Genomic DNA, 16,360 nt, shown 5'->3' on the forward strand with positions numbered 1-16,360 from the left:
CGAGTTTGGACCTGACAATCCAGTAATTGATAACATGAGCATCGATCCACGCAATTGGGATTGATGACATGCACCAACCAAGTCAGCGAGCCTGACCACCCGATCCGGTTTGTCGCCTCTTACGACAAGCATAATCGCCTTTTACGGCAAGCATGGCTTGCTGAAGACCTATTCTTCCCCGGATCTTAACAGGTTCAACAATTACCAAAGCAAGTAACTGGCAATGATTAAATGATTAAATGTTTTACAATAACCACAAAGATAACCTTGGCTTTGTTAGACACAGCAAAAAATATTAGATGTTTAAGGATTTGTAAAGAGATATAACCAAGCCTCGGATAAGAACATAACTATGTTTACAGAAAGCTGAAAGATGACTTTAAAGTTTGGCTAATCTTGACCAAAACCTATTTACAGCAGGGACCAATCCTAGAAAAGGTATTACCAAGTTTAATGATAAAGTTTCATGTTTTTTCTATCGATTGAATTTGACATTTTCATGACATGTGCCAAAATAATTCTCCAGAGCCATTTGGAAGAAGTCACTGAAAGAATCTCTAATGTCAATGTCTGTGTGTGAAAGTCATTATGAAAACCACTGCTGGAAACGGTCAAATTCCAACAAAAACTTAAAACTGTCCTTTCATGGGGCTGTTTATTATCAGTTGTTAACCATTACAATGATGTCACGCTATTGTTATTGCCATTAGTTCTGAGCCAAGAATTCACTGGCCATTCTGTGAATGCATATTTAACAAGTGAAACTGATGCTACTAGACCTCATTATGCAAAATTACAGTGAAATTATGTCTCAACCATAGCTTGAATGAAAGTCAGGGAAGTCACTGAAATCTGACGATTCCGGAAGTGGAAACAACACGTCCCTTCTCCTGACATCTCCATTACTAAATACAACAGCACAAACTAATGTTAACGAAAATACACTTTTATTTTCATTAATACAAGATAAATATATATCAAACATGAGCACAGAATACCCTGCACAATATACTAGCAGCTGATTTGATAGATTGTAAATTCAATGGTAGTGAAAGCACAACTTTTCACCCTTCACACCCACAAAAACATGTTCATGATGTAGATATTCACCAATGCACTCAAAACACAGTGGTGCACCATAATTTCTTCTTCAAACTATTGAATATAATAAAAAAAACAATCGCCTGTCCAGTTAGCATGATAATTGCACATTGATACAACACAATTCCCATTTAACACATAGTGAAGCACCAACAGGACAGCGTGAACTAAATGAACTAAAACTAAACAAATTATATCCTCAACAAAGCTTTGCTGATATTGACACTTGTTTATTGTAATACAAATTTTACTATCATGATTAATAAAAAAAGAGGACAGTGATACATGAGATATGTGTGGGAACAGTGAGCTACATGAGGTGTGTGGGAACAGTGAGCTACATGAGGTGTGTGGGAACAGTGAGCTATATGAGGTGTGTGGGAACAGTGAGCTATATGAGGTGTGTGGGAACAGTGAGCTACATGAGGTGTGTGGGAACAGTGAGCTACATGAGATATGTGATAACAGTGAGCTACATGAGGTGTGTGGCAAAAGTGAGCTATATGAGATATGTGATAACAGTGAGCTACATGGGGTGTGTGGCAAAAGTGAGCTACATGAGATATGTGATAACAGTGAGCTACATGAGGTGTGTGGCAAAAGTGAGCTACATGAGATATGTGATAACAGTGAGCTACATGGGGTGTGTGGGAACAGTGAGCTATATGAGGTGTGTGGGAACAGTGAGCTACATGAGGTGTGTGGGAACAGTGAGCTACATGAGGTGTGTGGGAACAGTGAGCTACATGAGGTGTGTGGGAACAGTGAGCTACATGAGGTGTGTGGGAACAGTGAGCTACATGAGGTGTGTGGGAACAGTGAGCTATATGAGATATGTGTGGGAACAGTGAGCTACATGAGGTGTGTGGGAACAGTGAGCTACATGAGGTGTGTGGGAACAGTGAGCTACATGAGGTGTGTGGGAACAGTGAGCTACATGAGGTGTGTGGTAAAAGTGAGCTATATGAGATATGTGATAACAGTGAGCTACATGGGGTGTGTGGCAAAAGTGAGCTACATGAGATATGTGATAACAGTGAGCTACATGAGGTGTGTGGCAAAAGTGAGCTACATGAGATATGTGATAACAGTGAGCTACATGGGGTGTGTGGGAACAGTGAGCTATATGAGGTGTGTGGGAACAGTGAGCTATATGAGGTGTGTGGGAACAGTGAGCTACATGAGGTGTGTGGGAACAGTGAGCTACATGAGGTGTGTGGGAACAGTGAGCTACATGAGGTGTGTGGGAACAGTGAGCTACATGAGGTGTGTGGGAACAGTGAGCTACATGAGGTGTGTGGGAACAGTGAGCTATATGAGATATGTGTGGGAACAGTGAGCTACATGAGGTGTGTGGGAACAGTGAGCTACATGAGGTGTGTGGGAACAGTGAGCTACATGAGGTGTGTGGGAACAGTGAGCTACATGAGGTGTGTGGGAACATTGAGCTACATGAGATATGTGATAACAGTGAGCTACATGGGGTGTGTGGGAACAGTGAGCTATATGAGGTGTGTGGGAACAGTGAGCTACATGAGGTGTGTGGGAACAGTGAGATACATGAGGTGTGTGGGAACAGTGAGCTACATGAGGTGTGTGGGAACAGTGAGCTACATGAGGTGTGTGGGAACAGTGAGCTGCATGAGGTGTGTGGGAAGAGTGAGCTACATGAGATGTGTGTGTGGGAACAGTGAACTACATAAGCTGTGTATGGTAAAAGTGAGCTATATGAGATATGTGATAACAGTGAGCTACATTAGGTGTGTGGTAAAAGTGAGCTACATGAGATATGTGATAACAGTGAGCTACATGAGATGTGTGGGAACAGTGAGCTACATGAGATATGTGATAACAGTGAGCTACATGAGGTGTGTGGTAAAAGTGAGCTATATGAGATATGTGATAACAGTGAGCTACATGAGGTGTGTGGTAAAAGTGAGCTATATGAGATATGTGATAACAGTGAGCTACATGAGATATGTCATAACAGTGAGCTACATGAGGTGTGTGGTAAAAGTGAGCTATATGAGATATGTGATAACAGTGAGCTACATGAGGTGTGTGGGAACAGTGAGCTATATGAGATATGTGATGACAGTGAGCTACATGAGGTGTGTGGGAACAGTGAGCTACGTGAGATATATGAAAACAGTGAGCTACATGAGGTGTGTGGTAAAAGTGAGCTATATGAGATATGTGATAACAGTGAGATACATGAGGTGTGTGGTAAAAGTGAGCTATATGAGATATGTGATAACAGTGAGCTACATGAGGTGTGTGGCAAAAGTGAGCTATATGAGATATGTGATAACAGTGAGCTACATGAGGTGTGTGGGAACATTGAGCTACATGAGATATGTGATAACAGTGAGCTACATGGGGTGTGTGGGAACAGTGAGCTATATGAGGTGTGTTGGAACAGTGAGCTACATGAGGTGTGTGGGAACAGTGAGCTACATGAGGTGTGTGGGAACAGTGAGCTATATGAGGTGTGTGGGAACAGTGAGCTACATGGGGTGTGTGGGAACAGTGAGCTACATGAGGTGTGTTGGAACAGTGAGCTACATGAGGTGTGTGGGAACAGTGAGCTACATGAGGTGTGTGGGAACAGTGAGCTACATGAGGTGTGTGGGAACAGTGAGCTACATGAGGTGTGTGGGAACAGTGAGCTACATGAGGTGTGTGGGAACAGTGAGCTACATGAGGTGTGTGGGAACAGTGAGCTACATGAGGTGTGTGGGAACAGTGAGCTACATGAGGTGTGTGGGAAGAGTGAGCTACATGAGGTGTGTGGGAACAGTGAGCTACATGAGGTGTTTGGGAACAGTGAGCTACATGAGGTGTGTGGGAACAGTGAGCTGCATGAGGTGTGTGGGAAGAGTGAGCTACATGAGATGTGTGTGTGGGAACAGTGAACTACATAAGCTGTGTATGGTAAAAGTGAGCTATATGAGATATGTGATAACAGTGAGCTACATGAGGTGTGTGGTAAAAGTGAGCTACATGAGATATGTGATAACAGTGAGCTACATGAGATGTGTGGGGACAGTGAGCTACATGAGATATGTGATAACAGTGAGCTACATGAGGTGTGTGGTAAAAGTGAGCTATATGAGATATGTGATAACAGTGAGCTACATGAGGTGTGTGGGAACAGTGAGCTATATGAGATATGTGATGACAGTGAGCTACATGAGGTGTGTGGGAACAGTGAGCTACGAGAGATATGTGAAAACAGTGAGCTACATGAGGTGTGTGGTAAAAGTGAGCTATATGAGATATGTGATAACAGTGAGCTACATGAGGTGTGTGGCAAAAGTGAGCTATATGAGATATGTGATAACAGTGAGCTACATGAGGTGTGTGGGAACATTGAGCTACATGAGATATGTGATAACAGTGAGCTACATGGGGTGTGTGGGAACAGTGAGCTATATGAGGTGTGTGGGAACAGTGAGCTACATGAGGTGTGTGGGAACAGTGAGCTACATGAGGTGTGTGGGAACAGTGAGCTACATGAGGTGTGTGGGAACAGTGAGCTACATGAGGTGTGTGGGAACAGTGAGCTACATGAGGTGTGTGGGAACAGTGAGCTACATGAGGTGTGTGGGAACAGTGAGCTACATGAGGTGTGTGGGAACAGTAAGCTACATGAGGTGTGTGGGAACAGTGAGCTACATTAGGTGTGTGGGAACAGTGAGCTACATGAGGTGTGTGGGAACAGTAAGCTATATGAAGTGTGTGGGAACAGTGAGCTACATGAGGTGTGTGGGAACAGTGAGCTATATGAGATATGTGTGGGAACAGTAAGCTACATGAGGTGTGTGGGGACAGTGAGCTACATGAGGTGTGTGGGAACAGTGAGCTACATGAGGTGTGTGGGAACAGTGAGCTACATGAGGTGTGTGGGAACAGTGAGCTATATGAGGTGTGTGGGAACAGTGAGCTACATGAGGTGTGTGGGAACAGTGAGCTACGTGAGGTGTGTGGGAACAGTGAGCTACATGAGGTGTTTGGGAACAGTGAGCTACATGAGGTGTGTGGGAACAGTGAGCTGCATGAGGTGTGTGGGAAGAGTGAGCTACATGAGATGTGTGTGTGGGAACAGTGAACTACATAAGCTGTGTATGGTAAAAGTGAGCTATATGAGATATGTGATAACAGTGAGCTACATGAGGTGTGTGGTAAAAGTGAGCTACATGAGATATGTGATAACAGTGAGCTACATGAGATGTGTGGGAACAGTGAGCTACATGAGATATGTGATAACAGTGAGCTACATGAGGTGTGTGGTAAAAGTGAGCTATATGAGATATGTGATGACAGTGAGCTACATTAGGTGTGTGGGAACAGTGAGCTACGTGAGATATGTGAAAACAGTGAGCTACATGAGGTGTGTGGTAAAAGTGAGCTATATGAGATATGTGATAACAGTGAGCTACATGGGGTGTGTGGTAAAAGTGAGCTATATGAGATATGTGATAACAGTGAGCTACATGAGGTGTGTGGCAAAAGTGAGCTATATGAGATATGTGATAACAGTGAGCTACATGAGGTGTGTGGGAACAGTGAGCTACATGAGATGTGTGAGAACAGTGAACTACATGGGATGTGTGTGAGAACAGTGAGCTGCATGAGATGTGTGTGAGAACAGTGAGCTGCATGAGATGTGTGTGAGAACAGTGAGCTACATGAGATGTGTGTGAGAACATTGAGCTACATGAGATGTGTGTGAGAACATTGAGCTGCATGAGATGTGTGAGAACAGTGAGCTACATGAGATGTGTGTGAGAACAGTGAGCTACATGAGATGTGTGTGAGAACAGTGAGCTACATGAGATGTGTGGGAACAGTGAGCTACATGAGATGTGTGGGAACAGTGAGCTGCAAGAGATGTGTGGGAACAGTGAGCTACATGAGATGTGTGAGAACAGTGAGCTACATGGGATGTGTGTGAGAACAGTGAGCTGCATGAGATGTGTGTGAGAACATTGAGCTGCATGAGATGTGTGTGAGAACAGTGAGCTACATGAGATGTGTGTGAGAACAGTGAGCTGCATGAGATGTGTGTGAGAACAGTGAGCTGCATGAGATGTGTGTGAGAACAGTGAGCTACATGAGATGTGTGTGAGAACAGTGAGCTACATGGGATGTGTGTGAGAACAGTGAGCTGCATGAGATGTGTGTGAGAACAGTGAGCTACATGAGATGTGTGTGAGAACAGTGAGATGCATGAGATGTGTGTGAGAACAGTGAGCTACATGAGATGTGTGTGAGAACAGTGAGCTGCATTAGATGTGTGTGAGAACAGTGAGCTGCATGAGATGTGTGTGAGAACAGTGAGCTACATGAGATGTGTGTGAGAACAGTGAGCTGCATTAGATGTGTGTGAGAACAGTGAGCTGCATGAGATGTGTGTGAGAACAGTGAGCTACATGAGATGTGTGTGAGAACAGTGAGCTACATGAGATATGTGTGAGCAAAGTGAGACACATGCAACAGTGTGTAAGAAGTGAGCCACATGTTTTCCCATTGTATTTTTCAGACGTGAATACTCCTACACAGCTTCTAGCCTGTATACCTGACAGAGAGCCACCATGAGACTGAGCACCGGTGTAAGAAGTACAGTGATGATAGGGAGGCTGTAGTACTGTAGATAGTACATGACGTCCCGCACAGGAAGAACACTCAGTATGGACAATGTGCCATGTGTGGTAGGTGGTAAGCAGCGTGTACGCCAATAACTCAGCACTGTATGAAATATCTGGAGGTCAAGGTCAGTGTCCACAAGGTCACCCTGGAAAAAAAGAGTTCATATTGAGCACATAATCAGAGAATGAAACTTACTGTTTTAGTCTACTAGTCCTTATTATTATAAAGTATAGCTAAACCCTTTCCAATGGCAAATTAGTCATTTTGATTGGTCCTTTTGATGCTTTCACTATTGGCCTGTTTGACAAGGACTAGAGGACTAATCCATGTATGCTTAGCAGCCATTGTGAACACTATCCTCATTTCTTGTGGGTGAGTGATGTGGGGTTTCATATGTATTGTAGGCAGTTGGTATCGAAGGCAGGGTATAGGTTTTAACAGGGAGTTTATATATGTCTTATATATTTCCTGAGTTAAATAAGTTAAATATATATATAGATAAATATTCACAGCACTGCCCAATACAAATTATAACAGCAGCTGGACTATTATAACAATGGCCAACAGCACGGAGTCATGTGCAGGTCAGTGGCTCCAAATTAGCGCTAGAGTATGGCCGGTTGGCCACTGAAGCTTGACATCAGGATGAGGTGTAAGATACTGCAGGCTGACCAGAGAGGTATCATATTCGATACGTCAGTGATTTGACTGGTTAAAATAAGAATACTTCCTGTTAGTCAGGACTTGACCTTCTGACAGAGCTAGGCAGGTTGGCTCTCTGACACCTCTGAGATGCTGCCTGGCCATGTCTGTCCCATTACCACAATCGTGATCATATAGATGCTGTAATTATTATATCACAAATAAAGTGTTGTGGACCCACTGATGGACTCCTGTGTTTGAAGAAGGACAGATATCCCAAACTTAACAGCCCGGGATATATGAATCAAGAACTTTACCAGTAACGGCAAATAAGCTAAGGGACACAACTCTACACAGCCAACAAGCTATAGTAGGGAGGCAAGTCTGAGACAGGTGGGCCCTTGGACTTAGTAATGGACTCCTTAATGCATCTGTATCAGACGGTATGACGGTGGGTATCTCATCAGATCTGAAAAAAACCCTCAATAATTATAAACCCTTCTAAAGACAAGTTGTCAAGGAAACTGTATGCTCATAATCACAAAGCGTTGGTTCAGTCTTATTTACAGAAAGAACATGAGAATTGAGGGTAAGTCCCAAGTAAACAAACAGTTAAAAATAGAATATTAGTTTAAGCTAAAATCTTTACATACTGTGTTACCAAGCCAAAGCTGAAAAGCTTGAAAAGTCCCCGTGTCGGGTGTGTCAGACTCAACACTGCATGGGTCAGGCAAGACTGGCTCCCGACAGGAAGACTTCATTTGAGTGGTTACCTGCTGGGCTACTCCCCGAGGGCCAAAGCTACAAATGCCTTCGCAACTTTAAGTGCCACATCATGAAGATAATGGTTGGCGAAAACCGTGTCTGACCTCCAAAAACATCCTTCCATGATTGCTCTAATAGAACAGTTGCTGTGTAGAGCCATGGCTGAGGCAACTGCTCTGATCTTGTGAAGATTTGTTCGCCCTCGTTGGATTAAGGTTAGCGATCTCGTAAGTCTGCAGGATGACTGTGTGTAACCATAGAAATATTGTGTTGCGACTAACTTCGGTCGTGGATGTACGGGATACGGGATACGGGAATGAATAGCAGTTTCCGCGAGAGGCACCTTTTTTAGCAGCGAATGAAAACTTGTAGTGTGTGTACAGGGCACAAGCGGAGTTCACCGTCATCTTTGATCCCTACGATCATAGAGCTTGGTGGAATGGTGAAGGACCTGTAGGGTTGGCCTGGTAGTTGATTTTTCGCAATGAAATCCCAGCACAACCCGAGGTGCAACACCAGCTGACCATGCTCAGAACGGACACGGGTGATGCCAAGGCCACTGCAGGGCAGGTCGTAAATGGATGATCCTCAACACAGCACATTCAAAACCCATGCAGGGGTGACGAAATTTGGGCCTTCTGATCCTCAAGCCTGAAAGAGCGTAGTAGGGCCTGTATACAGTTCCAGGACCTTAGTGATTTTGCAATTCTCCGAAACGTCCAACACTGAATTAAGCGCTACCAAATACTTTGTAATGGTGCTAACTTTCAAGTGTCTTTTGGTACACAAGTGTAAGATGTATTCAGCTAAGAATTGAGGCGATGCTGTTGTGGGATCTTGATTCTTTACCTTACAAAAACTTTCAAATGATTGCCGATTGTCATTGTATAACCCCCCTGGTAGAGGATTTGTTTGATGTTTAACGCCACACTCAGCAATATTCCAGCTATATGACAGCGGCCTGTAAATAATCGAGTCTGGACCAGACAATCCAGTGATTAAAGCATGATCTACGATCCACGCAATTGGGATCGATGACATGAACACCCGATCACGCCTTTTACGACAAGCATAGTCACCTTTTACGGCAAGCATCGGTTGCTGAAGACCTATTCTACCCCGGAATCTTCTTGGTCAGTTGGACGACGAGCAGGAATGTGAATTGGTTGTGAGATCACAATCTGTCACATGATAACGGCAATGGTTCCTGCAAAAAGTAGACTGGCAGAGGAAACAATACTTTTTCTTCACCCAGGACCATCGTGAAGCGGTGTCTTTCTCTGTCGTAAGGTAAGCAGTAGATGCATTAAGGAGCAGGGTAAGTGAAGGACTACTACCATGATCACTCCACATCCATGTTTCGTAAATCTGGAAATGTGTGAATCCATAAGATTTTACTGGGAGCGGTACTGTCGGGATGAACAGGGTTTCACTGTATGCAAATACAAGGAAAGAAGAGAACCACAGTTACTATGACTTGAGAGATGAGCGTGTGTTGAACATGCAGCACATGGAACCAACAACATTTCATAGAATCTTGTTGAATGTTATCTAATCATTTTGTATTTATTGTTAAAATAATAATTACTGCTTGCTAATTCCTATTCTACAGTCTATGATTAATATCATCAACATCATTTACAAACACAAATATACACACAGAGAGTTGAGTTCATGCAAAAAGAAACTCAGAAAATGTATCTGAAAAACTAACTGCACTGTGGGGTAAGCTCTTGAGAATGGAATCTGTTCACTATTTTGTTGTAGCCAGAGACATACAGAATGCAGGTGAGGACTGATAATATTGTTTATGGTTTATAAACAAGTAAACAATAGTAACTTACCAGTGTTTCAGAGAGACGGTGCACATTTGTTTCTACAGCATACTCTAGCTGGTGAGCCAAGACTAACCAATACAACAAGAGTACGGTCCATGTGCCAATCACAGTCAGAAGAGTCACCCTGTAAACAGTGTTGATATGTATAATAAGTCAGGTAAGTATTTGATTCTTATATCTTCATATGCTGGACATATTAATAATGCATGGCATTCATCTTTTTGGTAATATTTACAGGAAGAACACATTGATGTTAAAATATCTTTATCTTTGGAATTAGTAAGATCTAAATATTTTTTACATTTGTATACTTATCCTGCATTACTCCTAAATGCATTTACTGCTTACCTAACGACAAAAGAGACATCGCCAAGCTGGGTCTGCTTTTTGTAGGACCATCACTGCTGTCATGTGACTGGATGTAACTTCGCCAAGCCACTGACAAGAGTGGATGTGGCAGTTGGAGAGCAGGTAGCAGTTTGTTGTCTACAAGGTTGTGAAAGTTGAAAAATCAACTACAGGAGGGCTTTCAGTCGTGTCATGTCGTGTCTGGACAAGACCTGGAAAATAGTGTTTTGTAAGCTAACCACTTCCAGCTCCCATGTACACTAAATCAAAGTGCTCCTCAACCGATCGCCAAGGTACGACGACACACAGGTGCTGCTGTTCTTATATTGAGGTGACGGTGAAGACAGGTGCCTCGTACTCCATGTGTCCCTTGATAATGCGCATGTTGACACCAGTGGTCTACTGAAGTTAGTGACTCGGTTACAATGATGAACAGCAACAGGCATCTAACTGAAAGGTTGCAACCATTTGTACCAGTAAGTAAGCAAACCAATTTGGAACAATGACCCTGCACCGCCCCCATTAGATTAGACCCATTAGACCTAATTCTAGGTTTTTACAGTCAGAGTTCTTAACTGTTGATATTTTATATCACTCTGTGCATTAACCTTGAATCCCCCAATATGCTGAAGGCGAGGTACGAACCCCACACAACGGAGAGTCCATTGTGTTTTGTGGTAAACAGTCAAGATGTGTGACTTGGCCGGTGTAGGCGCAAATTGATCTCCATGATCTCCATCTCCACGCCTGGCGCTGACCTGTTGACAATGATCCCAACAGGTTGGTACAGGGTAGCATATGACGATTCTGTCAAATGTCTAGCTGATCTTGAAAGTGTGAAGCTCTTTAAGTTTGGTACGGCTCATGTCTACCAGATGCCACATGAAACAAATTCAATGAGAGTACTAACCCCTCTCCGTGGAATCATTTAGCCAATGTTGAATGTACACCGCTAGACGGGAGATTTGACAGCAACTTTCACAGATCCTAAGCCTGAGGCCAGGCGCTACCGAAGGTTGAGGAAAAATCAGACCTCCATTTTATGCTGAAAAGTTTACCACTGTCCGTAAGTGGTTTAGACTATTGGCTTTGGTCTCATTGAGGCCCAGAATGAGAATGCCAAAGCTTAAGTGAGTGTCTGACCTCGGCCTCAATGAAAACGAACCTAACATCTGGAATGTTAAGTATGGTCTGCTTCGATGAGCCAGTCATCCTCTGAGGGTCCTTCTACCAAAAGCGTCTGGTCAGCCACTTCATTTCAAAGACATGAATAGGAAAGTAAACTTTCCTACATTTGGGCATCTTAAAAGCTTGTGCAAGTGTCAACTTGGATAATTTTTTCATCTAACGCCTAATCCATATCCCTGAGTACTGGGTCCGGTGGTATCACTGTAGGGTGGGATCAAATGGTGTCCTTGTCAGACCTGGGCCAGGTGATGGACCTACCGCTTGTGAGTCGGTTTGCCATTCAATCCACCATCTGTGCCAAGCTGAGGTGGGTAAACCTGCCCAGCGTTCCCGTTTACCGGTAATTACCAGTTTTTTACCGGTAAAATTAGGCTTGGACTGGTAATTCATGTGACTGCCAGTCCCTGTGGACCGGCAAATAAAGTACCTTAGAAATCTTTGTTGTTGAACAAAACATTGGTGATATTCATATAACTACAATTTTCAAACAAAGTCAGCTTGTCTGTTACCATCAGGGTTTCCCCTTGTCTATTTCTAGGTTAAATATCCATTTGTAGCGACTTCGTCTCAAAATATTAAAAAAAGAAGAAGAGAAAATTGTGACTGAAGTTAGCGTGAATGACATATAGACCTAACTAAGTTACTTCAGAGATGACATCTTTGCACTGAACATTATGTTGAAAGAATTGAAAACAAATAATTTTCATATTTTCTTTTATTTGTTGAAAGTTGAGACTGGCAAAAATTAGGGGGGACTGGAGATTTTTAAAGTTGCCAGTCCCCAAGGACTGGCAGTTTCAAAAGACAGCGGGAACACTGCAGGCTACCACAGATGAATCCCAATCCTCATCCGATGAACCTTCAGAAGACTCGGAGCGGTAGCAATTCCCATACCGATGAGCGGCTTCTAGTGCGGTGCGTAGGCCTCGCGGGTGGAGACCCAACCCCGAGATAATATATCCACATAGGGGATGTAGCATAAAAGGTAATTGACGTCGTACCAGTCTACGTGGATGGCATAGATGGTCTCACAAGTGTCTGATGTACAGCAGACGCTGACGTACTCACAAGTACTTGTGTTGTCTCCGGCGTTGAGGCTCAGCGGCAGGAGTGGCTGGTACATTGCCGCCAACGCTAGATACCACTGTGTCATAGACTGCTACCACATGGTCATTTTGAAGGCGTAGAATGTATCAATGGCATCTGGTACAGCAGGCGCTGATGTAATAGTAAGGGCTAGGGCTATTTCAGGTGCTAGTGGCATGTAGCTGGTGCATCAGCACAAGCACTGGATACCTCTGTCATAGACTGCTGCCACAAGGGCAAACCAGTCTATGTGGCAGGTGGAGGTGGAACATGATGCATGATGAAACCCACACATGTGCTGATGTGTCGGCCCTAGTCGACGGCCATGCTGGTCGACGTGGAGCGCTCAGCTGGAGTCGCTGACGTCTGGTGTGAGGCAGATGTTGATTGGATTGGATTGGATTGGAACACAGGCACAAGTGCCTGATCCATCTGTGATGTATGGTGCCATAGGCTGTGTGTACATAGGTTGCCCTAGACCGGGTAGATAGGTGGTGCAGCTCTAAGCTGACCCAGCATTGAAGACATCGCAGGATACGCTGGAAGCCCTGAGGCTGTAGTCATTGTTGAAGCATCCAGGAGGGCGTAGGCAGATGCTGCGCTTGGCACAAGCCCTTGTGATGAGACGCCTGTAGGTGTTGACTGGATCATGGCTTGGCCGGGTTCAACCCAGTAGAAGCGCCCAGGGACCGTCACTGTGGAGGCCATAGATACCTGAAAAAATTAATCAGGTGCGACACTCACGATTGAGTCCGAAGTCGTAGTACATGGAGTTGAATGAATGTCAGCAGCCACTTGAGGACAGTAGCGTCCTGCGACTGAGACATCTTCCTTGCAGCAGCATGGGACTGCTGTAAAATACGCTTGTGAGTGACTTACCTAAAAATGGAGAACCTCGGTGAAGAGAGAGGTGAACAAAAATTTGAAGTTTGGAGTGCAAACCTGAGTGCAAAACTGCATGTGTTACACAAAATTAGAAGTTGTAGTTGAAGAAGACTTGAGCATGCCAAAGAAGACCACACGGTTGCAATCGGCAAATATTTTTTAAAGTTTATAAAATACAAACGCCCCAAAACACTATGCCAAAGGCTACAGGTATTTAAATATACATAAGCATGTTAATACCTAACAAAGAATTGCAAACAAACTTGACTATCTCGGTAAGAGATGAACAAATGTAATGCAATTTCAAAATGGCAGAAACAACAAGCCAGGTGGTGGGGGTCTTTTTACAAGGAAAACACTCGCATATAATTATTAATACACAATCAAGTGAAAATAATATGAAAGGAATACATCACTCATCGCAGTGTGGTAGCAGTATGCCAACCACTGAATTAAAAGAATAGATCATGGGAGAGCCAAGTGAGACATGTCCTTCCCTGTCGACGACAAGCAGTAATATGATTTGATGTGAAGTCACATCCGGTCACATGACAGTGGCGAGTTCTACAAAAGGTTGTAAGGTTAGCAGTAAATGCATTAAGGAGTAATGCAGGATAAATAAAATTTTTTTACAAACCTGTAGAGGTTATGAATTCTCTGATGAAATCCTCCTTGGGGCACTTATTGCATTTTCCTGGCTCAAGAAAATCTACATGACATAGTTGTAACCATTTTCCTTAATAAAAATTGTTACCACACAAAAAACTTTGTTTTTGTATGATATACGTCCACCCTTATGGTGCCTCACCCTCCACGGCGCGTCACGCCAAGGGAAGCAACTCTCACCCAAATCACTTTCCATATGTCTAATGCTGACGGAATGTGGGGAGGCGGGTGGCCGTGCCCCAAGGAGGATTTCATCAGAGAATTCATAACCTCTACAGGTTTGTAAAATTCTCTTTCAGATTAAATCCTCCTTGGGGCACTTATTGCATCAAGATAGACTCCTAAAGATAATCTAGGAAGTGGCATCCGTCAGCAACAAGCGTGCATAAATACATCGTATTTTGATTATTTCAATGAATAAACAAGAGTTCAATAAATGGAACCAACCTTATCGTGAGGCACCACCGTCGAAAGGCGGGGGCTGGAGACAGGGCGTTATCGACCATACACAATGAAAAGAGCCATTCTTTGTGGCTTATCATATCGAGAACTCGAGACACACACACCCCCCACCCCACCCACTTTTTTGAACAAGTGATATTGGGGGCACAGATCACGAGAGACTATAAACCCGCACAGAGCTAGGCCAGAGGGTCCCCGTAATCGAAGGAGTGCATGTGCAATTACGATGATTATCGACTAGTAATGGCTGGTATTGTATCGACCGTAGAAGATAAAATCCGGACCGTTACTGAGCAGTGTTATAACCGGTCCGGGCGGTCTAAAATCTCGAAGGCTCAATCGGCTAGAGATGTAGAACTTTGCCCAGTTCGGAGAACTGACTGACCAAACCGAGCACGCTCGCTTGAGTGTTTGTCGAGTTGGTAATGTTTGATGAACGTGCTCGGCTGGCTCCAAATAGCCGCGGAGCAGATCTCCTCAATGGGCAGAGCCGCAGCATACGCTTGTGTCGTAGCCACTGCTCTAACCGAATGAGCCTTCAACTTGGTAGGGGGGTCCCTGCCTTGAAGCGTGTACGCCGTACATATAGTAGAGACTATCCACCGCGAGATAGTTTGTTTGCTCGCAGGTGAGCCAGCCTTCCTACCGCCATAACAGCAAAATAGTTGATTATCCTTACGGATACCCTTAGTTCTGCTGATATAGGACTTAAGGGTCCTGCGGACATCCAAGACATAAGCATGTCTTGTAGTGGTCCCCGACGAGGAAGGCTGTGAAAGAGCAGGTAGCTCAATAGGAGCCGTCACGTGGAAGGCGTGTGCGACCTTAGGACGGTAAGAGTCCGGCAGGCGAATACTGACCCTGTCCCGGTGAAAGACAGTTAGTTCGGGATCGGCTGACATTGCGTGAATGTCGCCTACCCGTCTGCCGGACGTTACCGCCACAAGGAACGCCGTCTTCCAGCTCAACAGCTGAAGAGAGAGAGACGACAGATCCCGAAAAGAAGGACCGGACAGCCAATCAAGAACGATTGACAATTCCCAAGGGGGACTGATCCGCCGGACAGGCGGTCGGATCCTGTCCACACCTGCTAAAAAACGCTGCACTAATGGGTGCGCACCCAAAAGTGCCCCGTCGACGGGGACGTGAAAGGCAGCGATAGCTGTAGAGTACCCCCGGACTGTCGATGCGGCCAGGCCGACATCTAGTCGCGACTGGAGGAACTCAAGTACGGCTACGAGATCTGCAGAAAAGGGATCTGCAATCATTCTATCGACACACCAGCGCGCATAGCAGGCCCATCTATCCTCGTACTGAACGTTTGTCGAATCCCTCCGCGAAGCCAGTATTGTGTCTGCAACTCGTGCAGGAATACCGCTCTCCTGGAGGCGATTCCGGACAGTGGCCAAGCCACCCACTGAATCCTGGGATTCGGGTGGAGGGCCTCGTTCTGGGATAGGAGGTCCGGTCGTAAAGGTAATAGAACAGGAGGCTGAGCCAGAAACCTGAGTATGACTGGAAACCAACTCTGCGCCGACCAAAGGGGTGCCAGGAGCACAAGTAGTCGCGCAGGCTGAGTGGCTAGCTGAGACAGGACCTTGGAAATCAGAGGTACTGGGAGGAATGCCCACAGTATTCTGTCCGTCCAATCTAGCTGGAAGGCGTCCGGTGCCACCGACCTCGGGTCGGGGACTCGGGAGCAGAACGTTGGTGTCTGGTGATTCACC

The 16,360-nt window shown here is 44.7% G+C and overlaps 1 protein-coding gene across 2 annotated transcripts in view; it reads right to left on the reverse strand.

The window, feature by feature from the left end:
• Positions 1 to 930: 930 nt before the first annotated feature.
• The window catches only part of LOC124135745, a 35,441-nt gene continuing 20,011 nt past the window's right edge, over positions 931 to 16,360 (reverse strand). For both annotated transcript variants that reach the window (XM_046501267.2, XM_046501268.2), the window contains exons 6-7: positions 10,005 to 10,122; positions 931 to 6,898 (exon numbers count right to left, since the gene is read on the reverse strand). In XM_046501267.2, the coding sequence (XP_046357223.2) occupies positions 6,659 to 6,898; positions 10,005 to 10,122 (358 nt within the window). In that variant the 3' untranslated portion in view covers positions 931 to 6,658. The remainder of the gene's footprint in view (positions 6,899 to 10,004; positions 10,123 to 16,360) is intronic.

The sequence above is a fragment of the Haliotis rufescens genome, unplaced genomic scaffold, assembly GCF_023055435.1.
Source record: "Haliotis rufescens isolate VD_foot unplaced genomic scaffold, xgHalRufe1.0.p SCAF_1, whole genome shotgun sequence".
In the NCBI taxonomy this organism is placed as follows: Eukaryota; Metazoa; Mollusca; class Gastropoda; order Lepetellida; family Haliotidae; genus Haliotis; species Haliotis rufescens.